The 16,684-nt window shown below is 41.8% G+C and overlaps 1 protein-coding gene across 1 annotated transcript in view; it reads left to right on the top strand.

Moving 5' to 3' along the window:
- Cow (Proteoglycan Cow) overlaps positions 1-16,684 on the top strand; it is a 79,743-nt gene that overhangs the window by 32,430 nt on the left and 30,629 nt on the right. Inside the window, exon 2 of the mRNA XM_070668071.1 lies at positions 10,203-10,260. Coding sequence (XP_070524172.1) covers positions 10,203-10,260 — 58 coding nt within the window. The remainder of the gene's footprint in view (positions 1-10,202; positions 10,261-16,684) is intronic.

The following is a 16,684-nucleotide window of genomic DNA, read 5'->3' as shown; positions in this document are numbered from 1 at the left end:
CTCGGTTCATCATCCTTACATCTGCAGAGCGGTCTCAGGCGGAAAATCAATATTTACTCTATGTTCTTTGAACGAATTTACACGACCGACTTTTTATTTGTAAATATTTTATATAACAAGCCGCGATTTTTTTTCTTATCATTTTTCAATTCTTGTACATTCCGGTAATTAGATTGCCATTGAATTTCTATCAGAGTTTTCTCGGGGGCTGACTCGTAAGCACGGGATTTCATTTTTAATATTAGCAGTGGGCAAGCTTCGCAATTATAACTCGTATGAAACTTAAATATTTGTTCATTTATTTATTTGTGTAATTATTTTAAATTATTGATCGTAAGGGGCGCGTTAAATAAACACTCTCCGTCCTTTTTATTTCAAGAGTGGCTCGGTGCAAATGCAGCCTTCCCTCTCACGGCGGGGTTTTTTCCGCGAGATGAATATTTTTCAGCCGATCGCGAGTTTCCTTTGGGAGCGACGCAATATTTCAGGCAGAATCACGCGCGCAACTTCGGTACGCGGTGGCGTAACATCGCGTAGCAAACTATAAAACATATTTCGCGTTCCTCGTACCGACACGCGTCGCGCACACCCGGCTGCATCGTCGACGGCGATGCATGCAATAACGCAGCTCGGAAGTGTGCGTATTCCCCTCATATTAACCTCCGGTACCCTCGGCTGCCCGCATACATTTCCATCTCGTGTGCTACTGCAGTCACCCACACGGCGTTATCCCGCGTTTTCTTTCGCTGTTTTGCGATGACGCGTGCACACGCACGCGTGAGCGGTAAATATGGATGCGTGATAATACGGTCGGAACGGCTACATATATTTCCTCTTGTACCTGTGTACCTGGGGATGTCTTTTTTTGTTCGCTGATCTCACGTTACGGTACTCGTGAATTTTCTCTTGTCAGACAAGTCGACGCGATTTTCAACAATGCAATCGGATGACATTAATCTCCCCCTTCCCGTTTTTTTTTAGCAAATCGCTAAGGTAAAATGTTAATATTTGATACGTATGTACGTACACATTTTTTAAATATTTTTTCAGAACGTTGTACACACGTGGTTTGATTAATTCCTTGAATTTATTTAAATATTAAATATTATATGACGTTGCAAGTAAATACTCATTAATATTCGCAAATATATGTAACTTTTTGTTGATTTTGTGTAATGTTCTGTCTGATTATTTGCGGATTATTATTTTCGAAAATGTCACGCGTGGTTTATCAGGAAGTAAGATCATTCGAAAAGCTTCCGTATGAATTACGTTAAACGTATGCTTTTCGTGAATATGTGCTGCAAATGGAGTTAGCTCTGCGCCAAGATTTTTCGTTTCTCTGCTTTTTGGCGAGCGACAGATGATACGCATTTAACACGTACGACGTACGGTATCCCCGAAATTCGCGGTCTTCTGAGAATAATTTCGATAAAGCGACTTTTATCGCCTTTATCAGCGAGCGATCTTTCTCTCGTGATTTCGTGGTTTGAATCAGCTGGTTTCGGAAGAAAGAAATCGCGAAGGTGCCATCATTCCGATCGTTCGTAGCGAAATGCGGGCTCGTTCCGATCTAGGAATGGTTTTCAGATACTTCCGTTAGATTAAGTCTCTCGATCTTAATTGGTAATCTGATTGATTCCGCGTAAGCGCCTTCGCGAATCGCCGGGGCCTTGGAGCTCCTGTTATTCTTTCAAATTACAGGCGAAGGTGAGCTCTCATCGGGGCCGTTGCGTGGGACTCGCGTGTTTACGTACGCGAATTTTTCTAACGTTTGCGAACTTTCGCGGACGCGGTAAGAAAAATCCATCGATCGAAAGTGGAACCGAGTGCGTCGGCACGATGTACTTCTGGCAGAGTACGGGGAAAGGGTTGAGCGCAGCAACAGTCGACAACAACCGACCGTGTCGCGCTCGGGCGTGAGGCGGGCTTATTTGTAATGCGCGCTCAAGCGCCGGTGAGCGCTCTATCGCGTAACTATAAATAACTATGATCTTTTGAGGCGTGGTGGGTTGAAAATTACACGCAGCCGTTTACATCGCTGCAGGCATCTCCGCTGGTGGCACGTATATTATAATACACGGTAGGCGTGAGCTATGGCTAATGCACATCTGTTGCATTTAGCTTTCTCTCTCTCTCTCTCTGTCTCTCTTTCACCTCTGTCGCAATTAACTTTTTTGGCTGCAAAATTTCGGAGTCGTTCGTTTCGGACTGGCCTCGCGATGCGCGCAATTTCTTCGCTCTCCCGTGGATTAACTTTTTGCCCGTTGATTCTCTTTTCCCGCCTGCTCGGCTCATTTTCACTCGCGATCACATTAGGTTTTTCCCGCCACCTTTGTCTCGTCATTTATTTTCCTTCCGTCGCAAATATTTGCGAGCGAGCAAGAACACCTTTTTTTCCCCCATCCACTTCGCTAATTTGATCATATTTTCAAACGGGACGAACTATCCTTCGTGTACGTAAAATATATTCTTCCTGCTTTTTAATACATGCCCCGGTTTTACTTCGTACGCGATGAGATAAATTTGTAAGTCGTATGTTACTCACGCGCGGTGTAACTTTATTTCTTAAACGCGCAAACTGTAAAAAGCTATGAAGTAAAAATATGCGAGGTATACCGCATGTGTTTTTGCAATAGAAAGTACGGATATTTTTATGCCAGTTCGCTCGTCTCTAAATCAGAATACTATTATCTATGAATAAACTTTCTCGATAGTTTATAAGCAGTTTATAAATGACCGACGTAATATTAATCGATCAATTTTTTTTTTATTTTTAAAAGCCGTATAAAGATCCGCCGTCCATAATTAGATTTGTTCCGCAATTACTGCAATCTCTTAAATAAAATAATTCAGAATAAAATTAGGTGTTCCATCCGATTTTAAAAGAAAGAGGTAATTTATAGTTTATCTTATAATCTTTTCCGTTAAACTGATAACGAGCTGTTTTACAGATAAATATCGGCAGGAAGAACGAGCTAGCGTAACAACGCGAAAAGACTCTTTGTCCTTCGTTGTTCTTTGAGAACTTGTTCGCAAGAGAAACTCTTTAAAAAAGAATCTAGACGTTTGAGAACGCGAAAAAGGCAGATTTTCTTTGAAACGTTAACGGAGAGGAAATAGTTGGCTACGAAAACACTAACGCCGCATTTCGACAGCTTAGCTGAATACGTCCGTCATGATTTCTTTCGGAATATTCTACTTTTCACGACAATTCGCGAAAGATTTATGGCCGTAGCGGATGTAGTATATTTATCACTGATATATTTTTAGCAAGCAAATATTATAATTGAAAGCTAATATACTTTGACGTAAATATTCAGTTTTATTTTACGGGTATTGAGACCGGCTAGCCGCGTCGCGTTAGCGAACTTGTACAGGGCAATGGCCTGACACCGCGCGCGCGAGTCTCGCACTCCACCGAGAAGGTTGTCGTAGGTTGTGCGGCACCAGCTGCATGGTCGGTTGCCGGCAAAGGCACGAGTGAAAGAGGGATAGTTCGAGAGTAAGATACCAGCGCGTCAGCTGACGCGCTAGTGATCTACTTTCGGACTATTCCTACTTTGACTACTGCGTGGCTGGCCATCCGCGGTTTCGTGTACCGCGGGCGCGAACCACGTACGCCACTAAGGCTGTCGTACGCCGCTCGCGCCTGCAAATTAACCCCGTACACTTTTCGCAAGTGCTTTCCACGGAACATTTATCGGAGAAGTCGATTAACACCGGAATACATTTTTTTTTTTTTTTTTTTTTTTTTTTTTTTTAATTATATTTTCGGAAAAACGTAAGAGAAATCCACATCGTATATTTTAGAGATAAAAAAAACTATGACGCGATGGAGGATTTCACACGTCAAATACGAATGTAGCGGGCCAAAATACTGCATAAGATTAGCCTAGTCAGATCGCCAGCAAAAGATACTCTCTTTCTTGTGGGCCTGTGTAATTAATCAACGCGTCAGTTTGTCGCGTGAAGTAACGCAACGCGATTTTTCGCGCAAAGGGAATAAGCAGAATAGACATGAGAGCCGGGAATTGGTACGGTACGAGGGAATAAGGGCTGAGGGGAAGAGTAACGTGGCTTGGTGGTATCGATAAGCTGATTTACGATCGACGACCGTGCGCACGATGTAGAAACGCTCGCAGCAAGGATATAGCCGGTCGTAGCGCGATGGCGAACGTGTCCCGGAGGTAATGCATTTTATAGTGGACCATGCGACATTCCGCTGCAATTCGGTCTCCGCGGAGACTCACCCCCCGGTGACCTCTCACCCCCGGCATTCGGTTAAGCGCGGCTGCCTGTAGCCTCGCCGCGATCATCGTCTTCCGGGCGCGCGAGTTCGCAAAGTCCCTCGCATCTCCCAGTACTGTCGTCAACAAACAATGCTGATAACGACGATAATAATTTACAGTTTGCATCGGAACGTATGGACACCGGGAATGGGGAATGTGGCAAAGCACCGCGCATTTCGCGAAATGCATTCTCGACGTTCTCAGTTTGGTGTAACAGCATCTGGCAATTATCGAGAAAATGCGATTTCATTTTTTAAATGGCCATTGGGAACAAATATCTCTCTGAAAACGTGGTAGCTTTTGTAACGAATTTTAATTGTTGTTTAATTTCGTCGCGCATTTCATTGTCCGGCGATGTCCGTTTCGTCAGCATAAAAACGCCGGAATTGCAATCGAAAATTTAAAATCTACCTATAAATATAAAAATCAGAAAATACTAACAGAAAAAAATAAAAAAAAAAAAAGAGGCCGAGTAATGACTCAGTAAAGGGCAATTACAAATCTGTCAGCATGTCGCGGAATAACATTCAGCGTTTCAACAATATCGTGCTTCAACAATGTAAATGTAAAACCCCCGTAGCTAGAACAATTTTGCTAAAAACAGTGGAACGATAAATAAAACGACACTGCACTTTCATTTATGAAAGAATTTAAAAGCTGCATATTTAAAAAAAATGTGATACACGGCAGAGAAATGTTTCATAATAAATTCTGTTTATGGTGAAATAGTAAATGTGACTTATGTTATATACTTTGAAATAAAATTTAAAATTTTCTAGCATTATCCATTTGATTGCAGTTAATTGCGCGCATATTTATTCTCCGTACTAAAAATAAGTAATTTTTTTTTTAATAAAAAATTATAATCGTAAATTTTTTTTTTTTTTTGCAACGCACAGGAACGTATTTTACACCGGATTTCAGTGGCTTTTGTTTCACGATTGTTTAATAATCGTCAGCTGCACTTTATAAATATTGTTTATGTAAACGATTATCGTTATGGTAGTGCGCATATTGAGCTTTTTCGAAAGGGGAAATTTATACCGCGCTTAAATTTTTTCTTTTTACATTTTTCTGCCGAAAAGAGACATTCCCCGCTGAAATATCTTGGTTTATTAAATGAAAATATTCAAATGATATTTCCTAGTTGGCTGCTCTCTCGCTCTGGCGCGGCGTGGCGCGGTAATATTGCCGGAGTTTCGAGCTTACAAGTTCCCGCACTATAATATAACGATACCATTGCACGTTAAGTTTACACCAACAGTCGAATAAGATTGCCATAAGCTAAGGATTTCGGACTGCGATATCACTGCAGTAGCGCTAATCTTTACATGAATCCTCATGTGAACTTATCCTCAGAGAGTACACGCAAAGCCCTTAAACACAGCTCGTATTACAAGTTTTTTTTTCCCCCTCGTCAGATTTCTTGTTACGCGGCGCATAAAATTGTAAAATGGAATTTTCTTCTGAATTCTGGCACGAATTATAAATCGTATAATGTGGGCTGCGGTATAAAACGTGTCGCGGCAATTGTCATCTGCAGAAATAATGTCGTTCTTGTAACGAAATCGAGCTACTGCGATCTGTAAAGCCCTTTCCACAGCGTGTCCGCGGCGAATGAAATTTCTCGGGACGGTTTCTCCTTCATCTTAGTTTCCGCATATCTCCGTTACCGGAGCCCCGCGCTCTGGGATATCGCAAAAGTAATATTTATGGGTTCGTATAATCCGCGGGATTCTCTCGGCTGCGGAATCCGCCCCGGCAGTACGAGTCAATTCGCGCAGCCTTTGAAGAGCCTTAAGCGGTTGTCGCGTTAATCGGATAGAGGAATTTCCGCGGCCACGCGGACGCAGTCTCCGGCGTCGTTGCGAGCGAGCGAGCGAGCGAGCGAACGATTTCGTGCTCTTGGCTGCGTTTCAAAGCCGTTTCGCGGCCCTCGAGGGCCGTTGCAGTCGGGGACCCGCAGCCGATTAACCTAAATCTCCGCCATCCTTTTTGCAATTCACGCGAGCCGCGATGGGGAAAACGAGATTCGCGTTTTCGCGCTCGCCCGATCGAAAGAAACTGATAATGGGCGTGGCGGGCGTGGAACGATTTCCTTCTATCTCGCGGGAACGATCAGCCCGCGCAACTTGTAAGGCAAACTCGCGTCAAGCTTCGTGTCCGCTAATAATGCCGGTTTATTGAAAATTATCGCGTTCACATTTTGCGCGATTGCGAAAGCGTTATTCAAATTAAATGTCCATTAGCGTTCACCTTGGAAACAGAGACCGTAAAAAAAATTGTCGCGTTTTTGCGCACGACAAAATCCAACGGCAAAGAAAGGAGAACAGAGTATATAAGAGGCTAATTGCCGAAGTTCGACGAACGTCAATGTTCGTTTCTTTTTATTTTTTTTTATTTTTTTTTATTTTATTTTAATTTTATTATAGTGCTTTTGCGTAACGGTTTCTCCAAGGGTCCAAACCAAGCGATATATACACAGCGCGCGAAGGAAAAAAAAACCGGATTATCCATTCGGCCGGAATGGAAAAGTTTGTCCAACTTCTCCTCCGCGAGTCGGTGCTTTTAAAATGGATTAGCTCGCCGATTGAGCGAATCGGGAGCGCAGCGACGAGGAACAGTACACAGCGGATCGATAAACTGATTCTATTTATCTTGCTCCTTGTAGGAACATAAAGCGCAAATAAGATGCAGTAAAGTACGTAATTACTTTTGGGACGGCGCGCGACGGACGCTATTTTTCATACGCCACAAAAGCTCGATGGAGCTTTTGTATTATCTGCACCGTTTGCGAGACGTGTCGGTGCCAGCTGAAAAATTTCAAAGTTTACCAAACGCTTCCGCGATTTATAAATTGTCAAACGCGATCGGCGTTTTACTATTTCTGTTACCGTGTAGCTCGCCGCGTGTTCCATTTAATATTACATAACATTACACAATATGTGCCAAAAGATAAATGCGATTTATTAATCTGCAGCCGGCCCGTAACAATCGAACGCACTATGAACGGTGCGCAATTGTACCTCGATTGATTGCGGTGCTGTTGGCAATTTTCAAGCGGAATCCACCAGCTAGCCCGACGTGATTCGAATTTATTAAAAACTGTTCTTCGATTCGACATAATTTTTGTTAAACATATACGGCTACTAAAAATATTTCACGGCGGACTCAGCTTCACATTCTGCACCTCTGAATCGCCGGTGTCATCAACGCAACTCGTTGTTTATTTCGCGTAATATCCGCGCAACGACACCGACAATTATCATTAGCGGTTTTGAGTGGAATCTCAGGCAGTGACAACGAGATGAGAAGTCTGTTTAGTCGAAATTGATTTAATTTCGTTCTTCTCATCTCGGTTTAAGTCGGCCCAGTCTGAAGGCAGTCTCTCGTAAACTTCAAAGGCCGTTTCGGCGGCCGCTAATAATTCATATGCAGCCATGTGCAGGGAAAAGTGGCGAATTATTCCGGCTGGAGAGTAACGGAATTACAAAGCGAGCGGTTATGCATTCGCGCAGATGTATGCGGTTGCCGGTACCGCGCGTGAAAGAGAGAGAGATAGAGAGAGAGATGTGGATGTCAGTAGACACCTACATTTTGTTAATGAACGCGCGGCGCGCGGCCTTGTTGCACTTGGCAAGCTGCAACGGGCTACGAGTCGGACATTTATTTCCTCCTGCACATCGTATCTGCGCGCATCGCGGCAGCGTTTATATCACGATAATATAATCGTGATACAATCCGCGGAGAAAAGGCATCCGGCGGCTTTGTCCGCTGAACGTACGCGAGTGTACCGCTGTCTTTAAACTTTCAGGCGTCTATGAAACTCAAACTAATGACAATCACACGTCGTAAGAAGCTTAAGCGTAACTTCACATTCGCGCATCGCGTTTACAATTACAGAAAAAGATAAAATAAAATTAAAAAAAAAAAATTACAGTTTATATTTCGTGTTATTTTATAGCATTAACCTCGGATACTTCGCCCGTTGCAATACTGCATATTTATCTCTATCTCATCCTGCGCGGTGCAACCCGTATAAAAACAGTTCGTTAAAGCCCGTCGCATTTCCAGAATAAATATGTGGGTTGTAGCCCACAATGTATTTACCACAGCAATTTATTAGATATACAAATAGCGGGAATTACAGACAAGGTGGCGTATATTGGGATTGCACTGAATAGAAACGCGAGCTGGATATTGGATTCATAAATAGCGTGGTTAATCGTATGTATCATTTGAACGAATAAATAAATATTTGTCACAAATATTGCACGGCTCGCGAATGGGGTTGATACGTCGCATGAGGAAATTCTTTATTTTTCGCAGGCTGATAAATCTTAGAATATCTCGTTTATAGAAACGACCGTAGTTTTATGACGGCGTTCTTTGATACGTGGGTTAATACACTTACGACGCGTTATAAAACTCTTTACGACAACGATATTCTCTCTTAAACGGCGGGTACATGTTCTATTTTCTGCGCTCGGCCGCTCCGCGGTAAGGCGGACTTTTCGGGCTGCATCTTCTCTCTCTGTCTCTTCCGTTCTTTTTTTCGCTCGTTTTTCAGCTTTATCCGGCAATTCGATAAATTTAACAACGGTAAAAGCCGGAATTCACCGCAGTTTTCCTATTTGTCGCCAAATTCTTCCGGTCTCCGAGTAACTAGACTAGTGTATATTTTATTTATTTACTGCATTTTGCAATGCTTTTTTTTTTTTCTTTTTTTTATCGTAACTTAAATTTAATAGCAAATTATTTGAGAAAATAGTAAGTAGTGTAATAGTCGATAAAAATTTTTTTTCTGCTATAATTTGTGCAACTGTTATCATTAAATTAATTAGAAAAAAATACAGCATTATTAATATGATAAAGATTCGATGGTTAGGTATTTAAATAAAACGAAGATAATTAATGTGTATCATACTGAATCGGGAATTTTTAATGGGCTTTAATCTGTTAAATATCATGTGTGAGGGCCAATAAAACAACGCAACAGTGAAGGGACCAGGTAATAGCTTCGTAAAGCAGTGGACTATTTGTTAGAGGTGGTCCGCAGGGATAAAGTAGGACGTTAGGTCGTACGTCTGTCGACTGAGAGAAATCTCTAACGCGATTCGTTGCGTCGGGTTTCCACCTATCATTTAAAATTAAAAAAAAAAAAAAGAAATCACGTCGTCCTTCCGATCGACTTTCTCGCAAAATTCAACGTAAATCTATCGTCGACATTCTTTCTGATTTATCGCAACGAAGACTCATTTCAATTCAATATCTATTATGTCGAACAAAAAAATTTAGTAACCAAATTTATTAGAAAAATATAACTCACGGTCGATCTCTAGAACCTGGTCAGCAACCTAGATTTCATATATTTTCCCACATTGGTATTTTAGATATTATCTGTGAATTTCGTGTGCACGTGTGTATGTGTACGTATGTGTACGTGTTGCAAACTAGCACGTGAACTATCACGCGAACTCCCGCAAGCTCGTTCCCGTTCGTCCTCCTGGTCTCTGCCCCTTTGAACCACGTTTCACCCTATTTTCTTTTTACCTCTGACCTCGGCCTGAACTTCAAGCCGTGCAGCCAGATTACGCGTTCTTATTTTACCGGGCAACCCTGAATTTCGTGCACGTGACAAGGAGTCGTTCGTCATATTCTTCGCCCACGTGCATATGTATACACGTATATATATATATCTGATAGCTTTCGTACGCTGTATCAATCGAACTACATTTTGGCGCAAAATGCCACTTACCCTTGATTCCGTGACGATGCGAAAATAACGGCCTTCGACGAATCTCTATATGCTCGCTTGTGACCCCTGTATCCAAAAATACGATTTGACTAAAGTAACGATAGATAAGAAATCTCGAACCCTTTCTAACAATTTTGTTCTTTCTTTTTCAGGACGATCCCCGTATAATGAAAGCTGGAGACAAAAAACGTTGGATACACGATCCAAACAGTAAGTAACACTTTGTCGAAAATAACATGCATGAAATATATAAATTATTATTTTTATAATTAACAAAATGCTTTTGGACGCACAATTACGCGATAATTTTTTTTTTTTTTTGGCGTACAACATAATCTGATTTTGTTTCGTGTATTTCAATCGTGTGACGACATTTAACGGGCCTTTATCGCATAGTGCGGTGCTGGGATGGATCATAATTGGCATTGTAGTTGGTACGCCGGTCGGATTGCGTTATGGGGCGTCAAGTGAATTTCATGTATCTGGCGGCATGTATCCCCTCGAGCGCAAATCGCCAGGCGCAGTGTCATCGCCTACCTTTCGAATGCCTCGCGATTTTTCAGCCCTGCCGGATGATGCACGCCCGCGAACTTTTCGCGCCGGGAGGATCGTAAAGCCGGATATACGTACGACCGGTATGAATTCGAATGGAATCTCTCTCTCTCTCTCTCCGCCCGTCGGGTGGTTCACTCGGCGAAATGTGATATTTATCACGAGCGTTGCCGCTAAATTCCCTAGAAAATTCTAAATATTATATATATGTGTATATAATACGTATATGTATTTCGCGTACGCGTTGCGCGCGGTCGAATATATCGCGGAAATCTGGAGTAAAAGCTGGAACGATAGACGGTTGTGAAAATGACATGAGCATACCCGACAAGAATATCACGCGGAGCGAATGATGTACCTGCACAAATATTATTTATTTCTTTTTCTTATAAATATTGCATGGAATTTCGAGATGGAAACTCTTCAGCTCGGCATGTCAAGAATATTATTCATTCTTCTCTGCCAAACGTATTATAATAATACGTACAGTAAAGGGGTTATCGAAAAATCGTGATAAATATAAAAATTAATAACTTCAGTTCTTTATATTTAACATATGAAATCAACTTTAAAAGTTAAAAAATAAATAGTTTGATATTAAAAAAAAAAAAAAAAAAAAAAGTTGCTGTGAGAAATAACGTAGCCAAATGACGTTCGATAAATTTACAGTTGCAAATAAAAGTTAATAATAATGAATGCAAACACTGAAATTCACCGATGAGTAAATTGAAGCGAATAATGTCGAGCGGATTTAATGCCGGTAGTAAAAAAAAAAAAAAAAAAGATTTTGTTTACTCGTCGCCTTTTTAAACGCTTCTGATTTGAATAGCGACATCGATTAAAATATTACAGTATTCACTTTGCCAATGATTTATGTATAAAGAGCATTACATGACGCACTGTTAGCAGCACGTATTTATTAATAGAGAAAATAATCTTACTTGTAACGCAGATACATGCTAAGAAAAATGAGAGATAAATTCATAGAGAACGAGTGTGGTTGAATGCGGTTTATCCCGTTTTATCTGGGTTTCCTCTCCATTTGTTTCTTTTTGTTCTTTTTTATTCTCCGTTATCTCTTTTTAATTACCATGTCATGTGTCGTTGTTCAAATTTAATTATAATTCTAGAAAAATGAAACTAATTTCACCTAATTCTTAATTCGTGTTGTAAAATGGATATGAGATTGGTATAAATACCTTGTTTTATTATGCATATTTATTAATATGTACATAATTATAATTGATATTATGTTATACTACAATATAAAGTGTACGCTATGCACAACATGACGTGAAACTATTGATACGTTCGTTCGTTATAATCAAGTGAATAATTCTGTTTATCATAATTAATAACGAGCGAATATTATATAAATGATACATCGACAACTTTAATTTACTTGTGAAGATCTAACTTCACAAACGCACTTTATTGTTTTCTAAAATATATTTCGTGTTAAATTCTTTAGGCAAATGGATCATATATATATATTTTTTTTAATTATATTTAAATAATTAATTTTTACACAAAAAACAATGTCATCATTGTTGTAGCAAAAAGCTTAGAAACTCCCAAATTAATCGCGTGAAAGGAAAGATACTTAAAAAAAGAAAGATATAAATGAAATCACTGGAACTAGACAGTTTCAATTTCAATGTGACGATATTTTGCTTAGGCATCTCGTGCGTAATGAAATTATTGCTTCTGAACAGTTTATCACGCGATCGTCGGCCGGCGATTGCCGGTCGGTGAGTCGCGCGATAATGACGTGTCAAAGTTTGATACACCTCCATTCCTTCCAATTTTCTTTCGCCGAACTACGGGCACGCGCGGGTTATGGCAAATTCTCAGGTGAAGTTACGCTATGAAGGTCGTAGTAACGACGATAGGTTTCATTTTCGCGCCTCTTAACGCGAAATAGTTTAAGGTTCGGTGGAAACTGAACGAGCGGGGAAAGGATAGAACGAGTCGAGTCACGTATTTAATACCCCTTTCCATGGAATCCTCTCCCACGTTCGATTTTGCGATGTTATCCGCGCTGATCGCAGTTTTCCTTCGGGCGACGAGGCGGGTAGTACAGGTTGCATCTTTAATTCTTAAGAGTTGATCGACGTTCCGTCGGCCGCGCGTGATCGTTTTCTTTAAGACCAGCACAATTTTCTCTTGTTATTGAGTTACCGTCGAGCGGAATTTCGAGAGAGGCGATAGAAACAGCATCTCCACGGCGCCGCGCACAAATTGCGACAAATTGCTGCAAGCGACAATACATGTGATTACGCGTTATTTATATACGTCTTAATTATGGGATATTTATAACAGGAGCTCGATGCAGCGATCGTTCGTGCGAACCGGCGCGGCTGCAGGTACAAATTGACGTTTCAGCATGCGATTGCGTGTAATTGATCTTGACTGTAATAATAATGCGATCTTACACGATAATACGTATGCGGCAAACGCCTAATTATTACTCGATAATGTGTATCATAGAGGCAGAGTAGGGTGTAGTTATTGAGTAATGTCGGTATCGATTTATCTTAATACTCGTGTGTGCTGTTAAATCCACTGCGGTCGCGTATGCAAATAGCTTCCGCGAGGAATCGTTAAATTTTTTTTTTCTCTCCAATGCAAAAAGTGGCTCTTTCGCGAGCAACTGTGTACTGACATATCGTGCGAACGCGTCTCATTTGAATGATCGCTCGCTCGTTGAAAGAACCACAAGGGGGTGCGAGTCACGACTATGTCGGCGTTAAGCGGAAATTTACAAAAACGCGCATCGTTCGAGTTCCAAGCGTCCCTTTCGCGGAATATATTTACGAGGAGTGCTTATTACGAAATTCCGCGCCGGAGTTGCTGCAACATCAGCGCGCGACGAATCAATTTTCCCTCCTCCCGTGGCACGCGCCGCTTTAATCGCCGTACGAAGACACGCGTGTATATCATTGAAACGTGTACAGATACGCGTTCGGCTCGGTGAGTGTCTGAGAACGTTGCACGCACGATTACATCCGCCGCGTCGAATGCAAGCGAGTGACCTGTCCCGTCGTGCTTATCGCGTCGCACGGACGTTATCGTAGGACCGTTTCGTTGTTCTCCACGCCATTGACCCGCCGAAGCTATTAGCGCCGAATGATCATCATTCCGTTGCCAAAATACGCGGGTACGATCGGGTGCGATCGATCAGTGAATCCCGAGGACCGAGACGTTCAATTCGAGCTGCCGCCGCCGGTGTCGAGAGAGCATTGTGTCGCGTAATCGCAATCGTATTGTAATGCACGCTGTATAATTCACGTAGTAATATCGTCGAGTCGCGCGCTCGCGCGCCGCCACCCTCGGCGGTCTGCGATAGATACGCGATTTATGGTATCCGCGGATCCCTCGTGGCGACGGTGCTCGTAATGGATGGTGAGAGGATCAGCCGCCTCTCTTCCTCCTTTTCTTCTCTCACTCTCTCTCTTTCTTTCTCCTTGCCACGACGACCGTCGAACGCTCTCGTAAATCGCGCTCGAGGCACAGAAAGAACTCCCGCGGCGGTCTCAAGGTAATTTAGGAGACTCGGGCTATTCGCCGAAGGAAGAAGGTAAACGAGAAACCGGAGGAACTCTCCTCTGCCGCCGCCACCGCTTTTCCTGTCGCCCTCCGCATAGCCGAATTAACTGTATCAGCGATTACGATACGGTAATAGCAAAAGTTAGCCGTTAATGTGACAATGCTGGCCGCCGCGGCAAAAAAGGATTTCCAACCATCTTTCATGAACTTTTGAAACAAAAATGGGCCGCATCGCGGCGGCGGCGGCGACCAGAGGGAATAGCTCCGAGTAAATTAGCGCTCGCCCGTCGAGCGGGCGAGCAAGCGAGCCAAGAAGTCTTGAGATCCGGTCCTTTTTGCAATTATAATATATTCCGTCCTCGTGCCACCTGACGTTCGTCATACCGACGCCGTGAAAATCTCGTTTTTTTTTCTCTTTCCTGCGCTCCTCCACCCAGTTACACCTCTTTCTCGCTTTACCGTGTAATCAACATTGCAGCTCGGGGAAACAAGGGACACCTCCCGGCTCTACGCAGACTCTTTTGCACGCGAAACCGCGGTGTCGTTACTCGAGACGATTCTGTCCGTTACATCTCCTCCACATCCCTCTTTTTTCTCTTTTTTTTTTTTTTTGAGAGTGAGAGAGAGAGCTTTTTCTAACTGTTCAAGAACTTTATCATTTTGTCGAGCGTAACAAACGGAGGCGAGGTTGCATTACATCCTTAACGCCTTCGCCGCTAAACTTCACTATTTTTATTCATGCGAGTATTACTTTCGTACTGGCTCGCGATATTTCACGTTTTTTAATATAGAATCTCGCTTTTCGCAACGTTTTGTCATGTGTTTTGTATCACGTTTTTTTTTTTGGTTTTTTTTTGTTGACGTGCGCTGAAAAATGTAGCGTAAGAAGAGAATTTTTTGATTGCAAACATTTTTTGATACAAACTTGAACGTTTTTTCCTGCAAAACATTTGTCAGTTTTACAGTGAAGCAATTTCTAATGTTGAATATTATATCGTCCATGTTGCTAGAAACGAGCGCTTGCAAAATATCTCGTGATCTAATAACAGATCGTTAAATGTATGCAGAGATCATCTTCGTTGATTTTTTTGCTTGCATATGCATATCACGTGTAATCGAAAAGATTTACATTTTAACAAAAATCCTCGCGCGGATTTCTCTGAAATTTCGCAAAATATATTTGCTATTTTAAATGTGATATTCCTCGAGTTTTGCACAATGGCAGCGACCGACGTTTTTTAATACTTATTTCATTTATTAACTTTTTTTTCCGAGATTTACGATTATATCCTCTTTTGCAATAACTCTCAGTTTTAGTAGTGTAACGCAAAGATTTATGGGAAACGTCAAAATTTACGGCTGCGCGAATTCAAGAGACTTTCGTAACCGCGTAATCTCTTAACGGGGGATGCAGCGCTTCACCTCGTAGTACCTTAAATATTTTTCTCAACCAGCTAAAAAGCCGACCGCTGCGAAACTCTCGACTTTACTGCCGCGAAATCCGGAGTTACGCTTGGTGAATTGGTTCGATCCGACTCAGAAGAACCGCTCGAATACGGCCGAGCGAATGCTTGCTGAACACTCTTACGTCTATTTCCCAGCCAGAGACCGAATGTCTCCTTTGGTGTGAGTCTATTCGTTTCTCGGTTCATAGTCTCGCGCGAAAATGCTGCCGGAGTCGCGTTTCTCGCAGTCTTTCTTTCAAGCGAGAGAGGCTCGGTACAGTCCATTTTCCACGTTTCGTCCTCATGATAGTTTGTGGTAATTTTTTTTCTCCCCACCCCCTCCTCTAACTTCGTTTTCGCAATGTGTAGGGCGTTATTAGATTGTTCGTTTCATCAAACAATTCGCGAGGAACGTGGCTGCGAGAGAATCTGGGTGTCTTCGTCTCTCTCCGATTTACGAGAAAGTTTTCAATTATACGCGACGAGTGGAAACGTGACATGTTACATATGTATATACATGTATATGTAATATATATATATATATATATATATATATATATATATATATATATAAATAGGAAACCATTCCCTTTCTCGTGTAATCCCACGAAATTAAACCGTCAAGAGAGAGTCCAGGTCTCCCTAATTCATGTACGGCCGACTTTAATTCCGAGCCGATGGAATCTTCCATTTATGCGATATTACTTCTACCGTGCCAGGAGACAAGCTCGGTGTCATAGGAAAAACTTTTAATTGGATATTTTGAAATCTTTAACGCGCGGAATGGGATAAGGTGCTTCCTTTTTATCTACCGAACGGAAGACCGTTTTCTCGCTCGGCACGCAGATTGTTTTACACCGCAGATACCGCATGCTGCCACGGAGAAGAGTTATTGAGCGATTTTACGCGACATTAGCACGCTATGAAGCGATTCTTAAATGCTCATGACCACCGCATAAAATAAACTTAATTTTTTATAATTATCCACGATGAAGTTTATACTTTGTAATCTTTGCATAAATTATGTGTGTGCGTGCCAAATTAATCAGCGATGCGATAATATAAGTATATGCATTATAACAATAGGT

This window comes from Cardiocondyla obscurior, linkage group LG02, assembly GCF_019399895.1.
Source record: "Cardiocondyla obscurior isolate alpha-2009 linkage group LG02, Cobs3.1, whole genome shotgun sequence".
NCBI classification, from domain to species: Eukaryota; Metazoa; Arthropoda; class Insecta; order Hymenoptera; family Formicidae; genus Cardiocondyla; species Cardiocondyla obscurior.
The sequence above is the reverse complement of the archived record's forward strand: the minus strand, read 5'-3'. Positions and strand labels throughout refer to the sequence as shown.